We start from the raw sequence: 14,038 nt of genomic DNA, 5'->3' as shown, positions 1-14,038 counted from the left end.
CATTGAGCCACATCCCAGGAACAGTTTCCTGGATAATCCCTCTCCCCTGGGGTCCAGACTCTAACCAAGAGTTGCATAATCCTTTGCGTCGCCTCCACTCTGGAGAAGGTCCTCATTTACGTCTTTTATACCTGATATTTCTGGAATATAGGTCAATTTATAGAAGGAAATTGAGTTTGTTGTATCCTCATTGGTTAGGTTCAGGTCATGTATTTTGTCACTATTCTCCACCTCCTTCCCCAAGCATCCTGTTGGAAACCCCTAGACTCTGACCACAGAACGAAGGTTACCTGCTGGGGGGGTGCATCCAGGGAAACAGGAAGGACCTATGGAAGGCAGTGGAAAGATATTGGCACTTTGGTGGTGGGTGTGATGCAGTAACATTGTGTGCCTAAAATATAAAACATTTATACACTTGTAAATTTATTTATTTATTTAGCTTTTTGGGTCACACCCAGCAATGCACAGGGGTTACTCCTGGCTCTGCACTCAGGAATTACTCCTGGAGGTGCTCAGAGGACCATATGGGATGCTGGGAATCAAACCCGGGTCAGCCGTGTGCAAGGCAAACGCCCTAACCACTGTGCTATTGCTCCAGCCCCTACCCTTATAAGTTATTGTTACCTTCAAGAAGAAAAAACAGAAAGAGAACTGGAGAGTTGGGTTGGTCTATAGAATTGAATGTGTGTGGGGAGGGGGTTGACGGGCCTGTGGGACCCTGGTAGAGGGATGCAGGAACTCTGATGGGGGGGGATGGTGTTGCAATGGTGTCCTCACAAAACCATCATTAACAGTATTGTAAATCACAGTACCTCAATGAAGAGAAAGAAAATAGGGGGAAAAGCATCAAGAGCTGGAGAGATAGAACAGAAGGTAAGGTGCTTACCTTGCACATGCCCAGCCCAGGATCAGTCCCCCAGTACCCCGTTTGGTCCCCTGAGCCCCACCAGGAGTGACCCCTGAGCACAGAGCCAGGTGTAAGCTCTGAGCCCCACAGGGTGTAGCTCCCAAATCAAATGATAATAATCATCTCACTTACGGGAAAAAACTTAGAGCTAGACCATGAAATAAACTCACTGAAATGGAAAACAGTATCAAGATGGTCATTTTTGACTATGCAATTCATCGAATACCTGTCTTTTTTTTTTTAGCTCTTTCTTTGATTTCTTAACTTGAATTGATTCTCCCAACTTGGAAAGTGTTTTGTCTTCTAATAGACATAAAGGTCATTTGCCTCAAATAGTAAGGAAGAGCTCTTTTATAGCAGGCCTGTCTCTGAAATAGTGCGGTTTCAAAGCGCCTGGAAAAGGTCATTAAATATTTCAGACACTAATGCGCCATCATTCTGGCACTGAGAAATGTCCTCAAAGGGACAGCTTCTCTATCCACAATTAGTTGAGGTTTAGAATGCAGAGTGATATGAGGCCGGAGAGATAATACAGCAAGGAGGGGGCTTGGATCACACATGGTAGTCCTGGGTTCAATCCCCAGCACCACATATGACCCCCGGAACACTTCCAGGAGAGATCTCTGAGTGCAGAGCCAGAAGTAAGCTCTGAGCACCTTCCGGTGAACCACCTTCCCTGAAATATTAATGATGTGGCAATATTGATTTTATTTGAGAAAATGTGCCATACTCATGTAAGATATTAATTGTAGGGGATACCAGGGCAGAGTAGACAGAAACTTGGTGTTATCTTTGTTTTTTGTTTTGGTTTTGAGCCACACTCTGTGTGCTTTCTCCCACTCTGCACTCAGGAGTCACTTCTGGCGGGCTCTGAAGAACATATGGGTGCTAGGGATCAAACCCAGGTTGGCCACGTACAAGGCAAATGCCCTACCCGCTGTACTGTCACTATGGTCCCGTTTTGGCATTGCCTTTACAACTTCTTGGAACATCTATTCTAAAATAAGTGTCTTTATAAATCTAATTTTAGAAACTCCTGATTAGGGACTGGAGATATAAAACAGCAATTAAGTGCTCGATTCGGCAGCACATATACTAAAATTGGGATGATACAGAGAAGATTAGCACGGCCCCTGCACAAGGATAACACGCAAATTCGGGAAGCGTTCCATATTTTTTTAATCACAAAAAATTTGTAAGTCTGATGGGGCTGGAGCGATAGCACAGCGGGAAGGGTGCGTTTGCCTTGCACACAGCAAATCCCATATGGTCCCCTGAGCACTGCCAGGGGTAATTCCTGAGTGCAGAGCCAGGAGTAACCCTTATGCATTGCTGGGTGTGACCCAAAAAGCAAAGAAAAAAAATTGTAAGTCTGTATCTCACGATGATTCATTAAAACAAAAATAAATAAATAAAACAGGAGTTAAAGTGCTTCCTGTGCAACGGGCAGACCTGGGTTCAGTTTTCAGCACCCTGTATGGAATGATCCCTGAGCACTACTGGGTGTGGCCCCAAAATTTAAAAAGACTTCATCGAAACCGGTTGTTCTTTAAAACTCTTCTGTTCATACAAATAAAACAACAGTCACGCTGAGTTAAATGACCTTTTGTAGGGTCAGAGATTCAGCTTGATGTTCCTTTTTAAAATTTAAAAAAATCATTTCTTTATTTTTTGGTTTACAGTACTATTAACGGTTTCTCACGGACATAATTTCAATACCACATCCATCACCACTGTACTTCTTCCCGCAAGGAACTCAGGCCCCCTCCCATCCCCCTCAACTCAGTTGTGTGGGTTCCTCCGCGGTTATGTTGCCGTGGTGTTTTTGTTGCTCCCTTGCTGTGTACCTTCTAGGTCCCACATATGAGAGAGCAGCCCGGTACCTCATCAGTTCCTGGGACAGAGCTGAGGCGGCCAGTTGAGCAGGCGGGAAGTACTACACTTCCCAGAATGCCCCAGTACAGTTGTTAGGAGCAACCGAGGAATGCGGACTAACAGCCCTGCAGGGAGTCTGGTCGCTCTGAACTGTCAGCTGGCCAGCTATGGGCCAGGATTATTATGCTGTTCTCCAGATCTCTTGCAATGCAAACGATGTCCAGATCAAGAAGGCGTAAGTTGGCGTGAAAGCACCGTTTTAGGACTGAGCTGGGGGGTCCCGCCCTTTTATCCAAACTCTAACCATGTTTCTTTCTTTTTTCATACCTTCTGGCTTTGGGCTGAGTCTTGTCTTTGTCCAAATCCCATGTTCTTTCCCCTTTGGTCTCTGACTCCTGGATGTTCTCATCTTCTTGGAACTGAAGTAGGGACAAATGGGGCATTTGAACTTTATCCTGTGTGTTATGGAGAATCAAAAGATTATAAAGTGGGGGCCTGGAGCAATAGCACAGCGGGTGGGGCGTTTGCCTTGCATGCGGCTGACCGGGTTCGAATCCCAGCATCCCATATGGTCCCTCAAGCACCTCCAGGAGTGAAAAAAAAGATTATAAAGTGGGCCGTGGAAGTGGTTTAGTGGTAGATTGTCTGCCTAGCATATGTGAGGCCCTAGGTTCAATCCCCAACACCAGAAGAAAGGGGAAAAAAAAAAAAGGATAAATGGGAGAATGACAAAAAAAAAATGGGAGAATGACTTGGACAGATGGATGTTTTACAGTTTCATTCTAGCAGTCACCTGGATTTTTTTTTAAATTTTTATTAGCGAATCACTGTTAGGTGCAATTACAAACTTATGAACTTTTGTGTTTGCAGTCACCTGGATTTTTTTTGTTTAGTTAGTTTTGTTTGGGGCTACTCCCAGCAGTGCTCAGGCATCTCTCTCAGTAATGCTCAAGGGATCATATGTAATGCTAGGCATCAGATACTGGTTAGGCACATTCAAGGCAAAGTGCCCTCCCCACTGTACTATCTCTTCAGCCCCTGATCTGAGATTTTGATATTGAATGTACTGTTATACTATATTTCTGAATACTTACGACAAGGATTGTGGACTTTGTGTTTTGTTTCTAAGAAAGTCTAGGACGGTATTCACAGTAATTAGTACATTTTTTTTTCAGAAAATGGAATTTTAATTCTTGTTTAGAAAATGGAAGTATTTGTGGAGCCAGAGAGATAGTACAGGGGTTAGATGTTTGCCTTGCATGCAGCGGACCTGAGCTTGATCTCCTGCCACTCCCTATGATCCCCCAAGCCTACCAGGAGTGACCCCTGAATGCAGAGGAAACCCCAAGCATAGCCAGGTATGGCCCAAAAATCTAAAAAATAAATAAAAAATAGAAATATTCTTTGGGGGCTGGAGCGATAGTACAGCCGGTAGGGTGTTTGCCTTGCAAGCGGCCAACCTGGGTTCGAGTCCCAGCATCCCATATGGTCCCCTGAGCACAGCCAGGAGTAATTCCTGAGTGCAGAGCCAGGAGTAACCCATGTGCATCAAAAAAAGAAAAAAAAAGAAATATTCTTTGTTAAATATGTATTGAGTAGCTGCAGTATGGTTCAGGTGTGGTGGTAGCAGCTGGAGATACAACTGTGACTCTGACCAGTGGCTTAATTTTGTTAAATACAGATGTTGAATGAGGCCAGCAAGTGAATGTTACCTTGTTACAATGTTACAAAAGGGGGAATCAGGGTGCTGCTGATGTTATAGTGGAAGGAGTAGGGCCCTTCAAAGGCTGTGTTGAGAAAAAGATGGGCCATGGGCTGGAGAAAAAGAGAGAACAGAGTTGGAAGTGATTGGCCTATTGGAAAGTAAAGAGTCACCAGCAGGTCCCGGCAAGGCTGGGCTGGGATCATAAAGCCCCCTGTCGATTGTGCAGAGATAGTCATGGCTTTAATCCTCAAAACCTTCTGATATGAATATGATACTCTCCATCATCCTAAAGCCATGCCTGTGCCAGACACCATGCCTGCGTCTGTATCAGACCCCATACCTGAGCCTGTATTAGACCAATAGGTTGAGGACCCTGTCCGACGCAGACAGAGGGACAGAGGAAAGTAAAGTGAAGAGTCAGAAGTTTGTTGGGGCGCACCCCGGGCGGGGCCTAATGCCTCTGGTGAGGCTGGAGTAGAGCTGCGCCTTGAGAGGCTGAGCAGGTTTTAAGTTATCTTGGGCAGAAAAGGAGCCAAGGTCTGTGGGAGGGTGCTGTAAGTGCCCAGTGCTTACTTCTGGCTCTGCACTCAAGGACCAATCCTGGTGGGCTAGGGGGACAGATGGGATGACAGGATTGAACCTCATTGGTATTGTGCAAGGCAACAAGCCCCTAAACCCCTGCCTTTAATCCCTCCAAGAAGCCGGAATGTCTACCCTGCCTCGGCGATGTGCAAGAGAGTGGGGGTCAGGGCTCAGCGGCAGGGCACTTACCTTGCATGTGTGGGCCCGGGGTTCCATCCCCAATTCCACATGGTCCGCTAGGTGGGAGTGACCCAAGTGCACCGGGCCAGGTGTGGCCTCAAGGCCAAAGATAAATACTAGAAAGGAGAGTGGCCACGGAGACTCTGAGCACTGACCCCCATGACCCTGATGTACCCCGGGAGCGCGAGAATTGCAGGCGCGCTGTCAGCCCCCCATCCTTGCCCCTGCAGGTACCGTAAACTCGCCCTGAAGACCCACCCGCTGAAGAAACTGGAGCCAGTGGCAGCAGAGACGTTCAAGCAGATCGCAGAGGCCTACGATGTCCTGAGTGACCGTGAGTCACGGGGTGGGGCCGTCCCAGCCTCGGTCCCCACCTCCCCTTCGCCTTCCCCCTGGGTGTTGGGCTTGCCCAGGGGCCCAGAGGAGAAATTCTTTCTCTTTCCTACCCAGCATCTGAGGCAGTGAGGAAGAAACCGAAAGGAAGATGTCCTCTCCCAGGCGAGGCTGGCCAGGCCTGGGCTAACCGCTGCGCTCCCCTCAGAGCTTGCTGGGCGAAGGGAGGCGGGAGGCAGAGGCAGGTGCTGACCTGGAGAAGTCTCTACTCCACAAAGGCCTCCGGAGGCTGAGCGGCTGAGAGAGGCCCATTTGTGGGCATCGAGGCGAGAAAATCTCTCTTGTCTGAAAACCATGAAGGGGTGGGGCTGTGAGTCTCCCCTTCGTGGGGGAGACTCATAGGGAGTCCCTATGAGCTGAAACAGCAGGTCCTGGAGACCATAATCCTAGATCCAGTGTAGAGACTAAGCTGAGATCCAGGGTAGATCCTAGATCCAGAGTAGAGACTATAATCCTAGATTCAGCATAGATCCTCTATAGATTCAGTATGGAAACTGTAATCCTAGATCCAGTATAGAGACTAATCCAAGACCCAGGGTAGATCATTTATAGATCCAGTGTAGAAACTGTAATCCTAGATCCAGTGTAGAGACTAATCCGAGATCCAGGGTAGATCATTTATAGATCCAGAGTAGACACTGTTGAGACTAATCCTAGATCCAAGGTAGATCCTAGATCCAGAGTAGACACTGTAATCCTAGATTCAGGGTAGATCATCTATAGATCCAGTGTGGAAACTGTAATCTTAGATCCAGTGTAAATGTAGATCCAGTGTGTAGACTATAATCCTAGATCTAGTATGTATCCTAGATCCAGTGTAGAAACTAATCCTAGATCCAGGGTAGATCCTCTATAGATCCACTGTAAAGACTATAACCCTAGATCCAGTGTAGATCTTAGATCCAGAGTAGAGACTGTAATCTTAGATCCAGGCTAGACCTTCTATAGATCCAGTATTGAGACTGTAATCCTAGATTCAGCGTAGATCCTCTATAGATCCAGTGTGGAAACTGTAATCCTAGATTCAGTGTAGATGTAGATCCAGTGTGGAGACTATAATCCTAGATCTAGTGTGTATCCGAGATCCAGTGTAGAGACTAATCCTAGATCCAGGGTAGATCCCCTTTAGATTCAGTGTAGACTGTAATCCTAGATCCAGTCAAAAAGAATGTCTAGAAGCTTACCAAATGGGCCCCAGCCCTGAGTTTTCAACACTTCAGAGCCCTTAGGAAGTCTCAGAAAGTTCTAGAATTGGAAGGCTCTAGAATTCTGAGATTCTAACATTTCAAGGATCTGTTTACAACAATGATGAGTGACTTCAACCAGGTCCCAGAAGGCCTATCAGACCCTCAGCATCTCTGTTCCTCGTCCATTCCCCGTCCCTCCCCCAGCAGAGATCCCAGCCCTTCCCACCTCCTCTCTGGACTCTCGGGCTATACCTAGGGCCATCCTGAGTGAGATGGAACCCCCATTTCTAGGGTGTCTGTGCAAAGTGGCAGGCGCTGAGTCTGCGCCTCCTTCCTCCCCAGAGCCGCAGACTCCCAGCCCTTGTCTGTCCTGGCCCTCACTGTGCCCACCCCCGCTCATGGTCACACCTGTCCACAGCTGTGAAGAGAGCCATCTATGACAAATTCGGAGAAGAGGGCCTGAAAGGGGGCATTCCTCTGGAATTTGGATCTGAGACCCCATGGACCACGGGTTATGTCTTCCACGGCAACCCTGAGAAGGTTTTCCATGAGTTCTTTGGGGGTGACAACCCCTTCAGTGGTAAGAGGCCTTGCCTGTCCCTTTGCTTTTTGGGGATAGGACATGGCTATAAGGACATCGCCCTACATTTTATATATACACATTCATTGCATGGTAATAAAGAGGGAAAAATTTAATGTATGTATTTTTTCTTTTTGTTTCTGGGTCACACCCAGCTGTGCTCAGGGATTATTCCTGACTCAGTGCTCAGGGTCCCTCATGGCAGGGCTTGGGAGCTCAATATGGGGTGCTGGGGGTTGAACTTAGGTTGGCTGCGTGTAAAGCAAGGCCCTTAGCTGCTGTATTGTCTCTCAAGCCCCAATTTTTCTTTTTCTTTTTTTTCTTTTTTTTTTTAAGTTTTTGGGCCACAGCTGGTGGGCTGCTCCCAGTCCTATGCTTGGGGATGGCTCTGAATGTTGCTCAGGGATCATACGAAATCAGGTGACTCAAATTCAGTATACTTGCATTCAGACCACTAAGCAATATCACTCTTACACCTCCAAAATGTTTTCACTTACTTACTCATTTATTTGGGGGGCCACACTTGGCAGTGTTTAGGGCTTACCCCTGGTTTGGTACTCAGGGATCACTCCTGGCAGTGCTCAGAGAAACATATTGGGTATCTGAATTGAACCCAGGTCGTCTTTATGCAAGGCAAGCACCTTACCAGCTATATACTTTCTCTGGTCTATCCTCGGGGATCTTGTATCACAACTGGCATGGCTATACACTGAAAGGATGTATATGTAAGTGAGTTCAACAGTACAAGAGGGGGACTTAGTCTGAAGCTGCCTTAGTCTGAAGCCCTCTGCAGGATTCCAGTGGCTCATCCCAAGGCACTAACCCTCATTCACAGCTGGCACAAAGGCCTCTAGTCCTGCAAGCAGCCCAGTTCTCCAGTGCTCGAGCTTTGTAATCATCCAAGGGCCCCACGCTCAGATTCCAACTCCACAGCTTTGCCAGCCATGGGAGGGAACGTGTTTTGTACGGCTTCTCTGGATCCATGAGATAATATAGTTGAGGAGGTGGAAACTGTGCATGGGACACTCGGCAAGTGTCCATTCTTCCTCCCCATCTTATGGCATCCTGAGGGGGGCGGGCGTGGTGGCCCTGGCTCATCCAGCTGCTGGAGAAAGAAGCCCAAGCTGTCGTGACCGACAGAGCAGACGGGTCTTTTCTGGGCTGTGATGGAAGGATGGGCCGCGGGAGGCGTGTGCTTGTGGGGCAGGTCAGCAGATGCTGTGTGGGATACGCTGGTGGCCTCTCATTTGCTAGGGACCACCCCTACCCCACCGCCATCTCAGCTGCCGGTCTTGTAGAAACTTGAATCTGGGTTCTTCGGTGGCCTGGGGCGGGGTGGACAGTGGAGGAGAGGGCCCTGTGGGGAGGTAGGAAGGACTGACCCCACTGAAAGTGGAGTTGTCCGTGGAGGGGATTTATGGGGTGGGGGGTTGAAGAGACAGTACAGTAGGTAGGGCGCTTGCCTTGCACGTGGCTGTTTGACCCCAGGCACCTTATATGTCCCCAACTCCCAGCCCCAAACGCCACCAGGAATGATTCCTGAGTGCAGAGCCAGTCTGTGAGCATGGCCAGCTGTGGCTCATAAACAAAAGCAAAAAAAAAAAAAAAAAGTTGAGTTATGTTGGCATTGCCAGTTACTTCCACCAGGGGGCACCCCTCTATGCACAGGAAGACAACTGCGAGGCTGTACCCCAAATGATAGGGAAGGATGGGGAAGGATGGGGAAGGATGGAGGTCAGAGGGGGGATGAAGCAGTGGGGAGTGTCAGGGGATGGTGATAATTGTCTGCTGTTCAGGACAACTTCTTGGCCAAGCCAAACAGTGTTTTTGGTACAAGGAGGGGTGGTTTTGTGTGTGGGGGGGGGGGTGGTATTTGTGCTGTTCAGTATCCGTGCTGACAGTTCTCTTCCTCCTCTCTTCCCCACTTCCTGCAGAATTTTATGATGAAGAAGGGAAGGAGGTGGACCTAAATTTTGGGGGACTCCGGGGTCGGGGGGTCAAGAAACAGGACCCCTCCATTGAAAGAGATCTCTACCTATCCCTGGAGGACTTATTCTTTGGCTGCACCAAGAAAATTAAGATCTCCCGAAGGGTGAGCCCTTCCCTTGCTGCCCCTGGGAGCCCACAAGTACCCCACCCCCAGCCAGGCCCCCCTGGATTACCCCTGGATACCTGCCGCCATAGTCTCTGAGGAGTCAGGGAGCCAGTGATCCATTGTGGAATTCTAGATTCCCTGAGGCTGAAAGGGGTTCTGAAGGCATTAGCTCACTTCTCTCCTAAGGACCCCTCAATTGTGGCCCTCCCTGTGCCAGAATCAGAATCTCGCCCTCTCAGCTCTGCAGGTCCCTCATGGGACGTTCCAGCTGGACCGGGCCACATCTCACCCCCTTCAGGAGGACGAAGGAGCAGTGTGGGCTAGGAGGGGAGGCTGGGATGCGGTCCTAAGGGGACTGGATGAGGAAGACCCTCAGTGGATTGGCCCAGCATCAAGGGACCAGTAATCCATAAGCACAACCCACCCCGGCCACCGTCCCCCCACCACACACACACCATTGCCCAACCCAGAACCCAGCTGTGACCCTGATTTGCATGGCTGGTGGCCCTTGGGACTGTGGCTGCGGGATGGACAGAGGACACCATAGGCAGTGCTTCGGGATAAGTGGCCTCCATGTTCTTCCCCTCGGGCACTAGCAGACCGCTAGTCTCAGGCTGAAGCAGTTGAGTTTGATCTACTCAACTGCCTGGGCCCTCAGCTCCAAGCCTTGTCCCGCCCCTCCCCCAGAATCCCACGGGGTGAGCCCCGCAGTGGGCAGGGTCTCCCCATGCTGAAGGGGCCCCGAGAGGGGCATCCCCAGACGGCTGGGAAAGCCGGCCCCCTCCCTGTGCGCAGGTGCTGAATGAGGACGGGTACTCCTCCACCATTAAGGACAAGATCCTCACCATCGACGTGAAGCCTGGCTGGAGGCAGGGCACCCGCATCACCTTCGAGAAGGAAGGGGACCAGGTGGGGAGGGGGCTGACGCCTGGAGGCGCCCAGGCAAGGAGCTGAGGGGAAGGCGGCAAGCCTGTATACCCCCATGTGGGAGGGAGCCTGCCTGCGGGGGGGTGGGCACCTAATGTCCCTTTCAGGAGACAGTCACATATGCCTCTGTAACCGGGCAGCCCCGGGGCTTCTCCCCATTTGGCAGAGTGGAAAACTGAGGCTCAGGGAGGGAAGAGCTGGAAAGAGGGACTGGAGAGGTAGTGCAGTGGGCAGGGAGCTGGTCTTGCATGCAGCTGGCCTGGGTTTAGGCCCCGGCACTCCAAATCCTTCAGCAGAGTTCTGGGGTGCTGATGAGACTGGGGACTCTGGTTTCACTCTCACTTTGAGTGGGGGTTGGGACTGGGCAGATGGGGGTGGGGGACAGGAGGCTTCTCAGTGGCGACCAAACCAAGAATATCTCCTCCCCCTTTTTCGCCTTGCTCCTGGATTCCTCTCTTTCGTGCGGGGGCCGGGCAGCTTGGGTCACACCTGGCAGAGCTTGAGGGCCACCCCCAGCTCTGTGTTGGACCAGGTAGTGCCTGGGACGGAACTGGGGTTGGCTGCATGCAAGGCAGATGCCTCCACCGCTGATCTAACGCCTCCTTGTTCCCTGAAGGATGCAGGGCGGTGGAGGCGGGAGCTTGGCCGTGTCTGCATGGCCAGTGAGTCCTTGCTCCCCCCCCCCCTCCGCCCCTCACTCAGGGCCCCAACATCATCCCAGCTGACATCATCTTCATCGTGAAGGAGAAGCTGCACGCGCGCTTCCGGAGGGAAAGCGACAACCTCTTCTTCGTGTACCCCATCCCCTTGGGCAAGGTGCGCCGCGCCCCCACCCATGGCAGCCTGCCGGGCTACACCTCCTCCTGTGCCATCGTGGCCAGCCGACAGCCCCGCCTTAGGCCCTCACCACTGGGGGTCTGGAGTCTTCCCTAGGCTCCTACAAAGCCCTGTGCCTCCTCCTGCCACAAGCGTCTGAGGCAGAGGGTGCCCCCCCCCCACCGCCCTAATCCTTCAGCTGCCCTGGAGCTGCTTTCGTCCAGGTAACTGACCTAACCCCCTCCCCCCCAGCGTGCCCTTTGCCCCTCCTGCCCCCTAGGCCCTGACCTGCTGCACTGTGGAGGTGAAGACCCTGGATGACCGTCTGCTCAACATCCCCATCAACGACATCGTCCAGTGAGTCCAGCCGCAGGGTCCTGGCCACAGGGGCTGGACTGGGGGTGGGGTGGGTGCTGGGGTAGCTGCCAGGGCGAGGAGGGGACTGGCTTCGCTGGGAGCTGCCTTTCCCGGAGAGACGGAGCGTCCCTGAGAGAAACCCCTCAGTGCCGGCAGTCAGTCTGTTGCCGTCTGCCGTCAGCTCCATGGCGCTGGTGAGAGCAGCGTGCTGAGCCCCGAGTCCCTCCCAGGAAGGGCCCTGGGGATGAGAGATGGCTCCGGCCACAGACCGGGGGCGGGGGATGGGGGGCGTGCTTGCTCAGTCAGACCCGAGTGTGGGGCGGCCATCTCCCGTCCCCAGAGGCCCGTCTTGGGAGGCACTCGGGGCGCTAACTCTGCTAGTCAGGGTGCAGCCCAGCCTGGTGAGCCGTCACTCCCTGAGCCTCCCCAGAGATGTAATGCCCTGGCCCGGGTGAAAGCCAGGTGTGCCGGACAGGCTCGTTTCCCGGGTGTCGGGCTGCTCAGCCTGTGGCTGGGGGGCCCCGTGAGCTTGATGCTGGCTCCGAATCTGTCCTGGCTGTGTGCTCTGAGCCTCTGAGGTCTCTGCTCTCGGCCTCCCCGTTTCAGTCCCAAGTACTTCAAGAGGGTACCGGATGAAGGCATGCCATTGCCCGAGGACCCCACCAAGAAGGGGGACCTCTTCATCTTCTTCGACATCCAGTTTCCAACTCGGCTCACCCCGCAGAAGAAGCAGCTGTTACGCCAGGCTCTGCTGACCTAGCTGGGGGCTGGGGACCCCTCCTGCCCCCACCCAGCCTCAGGGGTGTGGGTGGCGCCACTTGGACCTTTTACGGGTCACAATAAAGATTCATTTCCTGGCCCCCGGTTGCGTCCAGCAGTGTGTGTGTGGGGGGGAGGAAGAGATGGAGCTGGGGGGTGCATTAGGGTCCCCCACGCTGAGTGCCTGGTCCCTGTGCTGCTCCTATTGTGGGCACACAGGGAGGTCAGGGACTCGAGTCTCCCGCTCATTCCAGTGTGACCTGGGGGGCCCCCAAGCTCAGATTTCTTTCGACCCACGGCCTTGAGCAGCGTGCCAAGGTCCCACTGAAGAGGAGCTGCAGGGACAGTCCAGGGCTCGGGGCAAAGCTCCACCCACTGCCTTCTCACGGCAACCCAAGGCTGTGCGGAGGCCATGCTCTCTACCTCGGGGGCCTGGGCAGCCTCTAGGCGGGTGGTCAGTGAGGCAAGAGGGCCCTGGAAGACACTGCCGGGCCAGCTCTGATGGCCCTTCTCAGGCTGTGGGTGAGGATGGCGTGCGGGGGAGAGGAACGTGCTTGGTGAACTGGCTCAGGGCTCAGGGCCCAGCATCACTGGCCTGCCGGAGGCTTCCGGCGGCTCACCTGGCTTCCAGTGGTGCCCAGTGCCACTCTCCTGTGCCAGTCTCGTGTATGGGCTAGAAGAGGCCCAAGGGTGGCACTGATTAAGTGGCTACTTTTTTGCTTTTGGGCCACACCCAGCGATGCTAGGGGCTTCTACTCTGGCTCTGCACTCAGGAGTCACTCCAGGTGGTGCTGGGCGGGCAGGGGGATGACCATATGGGATGCTGAGGATCGAACCTGGATCAGCCTCATTGACTCCTGAGTGTCAGGCAAGGCTCCACAAGGGCCCACCTTGCTTGAGTCCTTCTCAGTGCTCACAGTATTAGTTTAAGTTTGGGCCCTAGGTCAGGGCCAAGTAGACTCATTGCCATTCTTCAGTCCTTGAGTTGCAGAACTGGTCCAGGGTTGCAGGAAGCACCTCTGCACACATCAACACACTGATACTGGCATGTACATGTACTGGCATGTACATGGTGCACACTCAAATGCGGTTTCACACAAATTTGCACACCAGCAAAGCCTTAAAGTGGTTTTGGGCCAGAGCTGTAGCCTTGCACGTGGCCAACCTGGGTTCGATCCAGGCACCACATGGTCTTCAGCGGACTTCCAGGAGTCGCCCTTAAACGTCATTGGGTGTACTCCCCACCAAAAAAAAAAAAAATGCGGCCTTGGAGTCAGAGGCACTGATGGGCTGTGTATCAGCTGTGTGCCCCTGGGTGAGTTACTGCACCTCTCTGAGCTTTAGTCTCACAGCATGAACCAGCACAACTTGAACTCCTTCTGGGAAGGGGTGAGGCCACCTGCCCTGAGGCAGGAGCTGGAATTAGGGGTGCAGAGCACTATTCTGCGCTGACTTGGTGGGCTGCAAGTCAAAGCCTTGGGACACTAACCTCCTTTAGGGCAGCAGGTACTCAGACCCCTAATCTCACTGGGGGCACAGAGGCCAGGCCAGAGTCGGACTCTGAGGACCTCAGTGATCTTCAGCACCACCTTGAGAGCCAGGCGCAGCTGGGCTCGTGATGGGCCCATTTAACAGGTGTGAGTACTGAAGGGCGAGGAGTCAGGCCTGTTCCCTT

General features: G+C 52.4%; 1 protein-coding gene and 1 non-coding gene across 4 annotated transcripts; both read left to right on the top strand.

The window, feature by feature from the left end:
* Positions 1-1,978: 1,978 nt before the first annotated feature.
* On the top strand, positions 1,979-2,085 carry LOC129406187 (U6 spliceosomal RNA). The gene has a single exon (XR_008630850.1). It is a non-coding gene; the product is annotated as a U6 spliceosomal RNA (small nuclear RNA).
* An 805-nt stretch (positions 2,086-2,890) lies between these two features.
* On the top strand, positions 2,891-12,454 carry DNAJB13 (DnaJ heat shock protein family (Hsp40) member B13). 3 transcript variants are annotated; one of them, XM_004618196.3, is made up of 8 exons: positions 2,891-3,017; positions 5,480-5,583; positions 7,248-7,409; positions 9,344-9,501; positions 10,300-10,413; positions 11,134-11,247; positions 11,528-11,604; positions 12,211-12,454. In XM_004618196.3, exons 1-8 carry the CDS (start codon positions 2,950-2,952, stop codon positions 12,362-12,364), a joined length of 951 nt encoding a protein of 316 aa, XP_004618253.1. In that variant the 5' UTR covers positions 2,891-2,949; the 3' UTR covers positions 12,365-12,454. The 3 variants fall into 3 exon arrangements, with proteins under 3 accessions (XP_004618253.1, XP_054998794.1, XP_054998795.1); XM_055142819.1 differs by having other exon boundaries at positions 11,500-11,604; positions 12,211-12,351; XM_055142820.1 differs by lacking the exon at positions 7,248-7,409.
* The last annotated feature ends 1,584 nt before the right edge of the window (positions 12,455-14,038 follow it).

The sequence above is a fragment of the Sorex araneus genome, chromosome 6 (genome assembly GCF_027595985.1).
Source record: "Sorex araneus isolate mSorAra2 chromosome 6, mSorAra2.pri, whole genome shotgun sequence".
Taxonomy (NCBI): domain Eukaryota; kingdom Metazoa; phylum Chordata; class Mammalia; order Eulipotyphla; family Soricidae; genus Sorex; species Sorex araneus.
This window is presented reverse-complemented; position numbering and strand designations above follow the sequence as displayed.

Coding starts and splice junctions, on each gene's coding strand:
- DNAJB13 (XM_004618196.3), top strand. CDS start 2,950: ATGGGCCAGGATTATTATGCTGTTCTCCAGATCTCTTGCAATGCAAAC. Junction 3,018..5,479: donor GATGTCCAGATCAAGAAGGC/GTAAGTTGGCGT, acceptor TTGCCCCTGCAG/GTACCGTAAACTCGCCCTGA. Junction 5,584..7,247: donor CTACGATGTCCTGAGTGACC/GTGAGTCACGGG, acceptor ACCTGTCCACAG/CTGTGAAGAGAGCCATCTAT.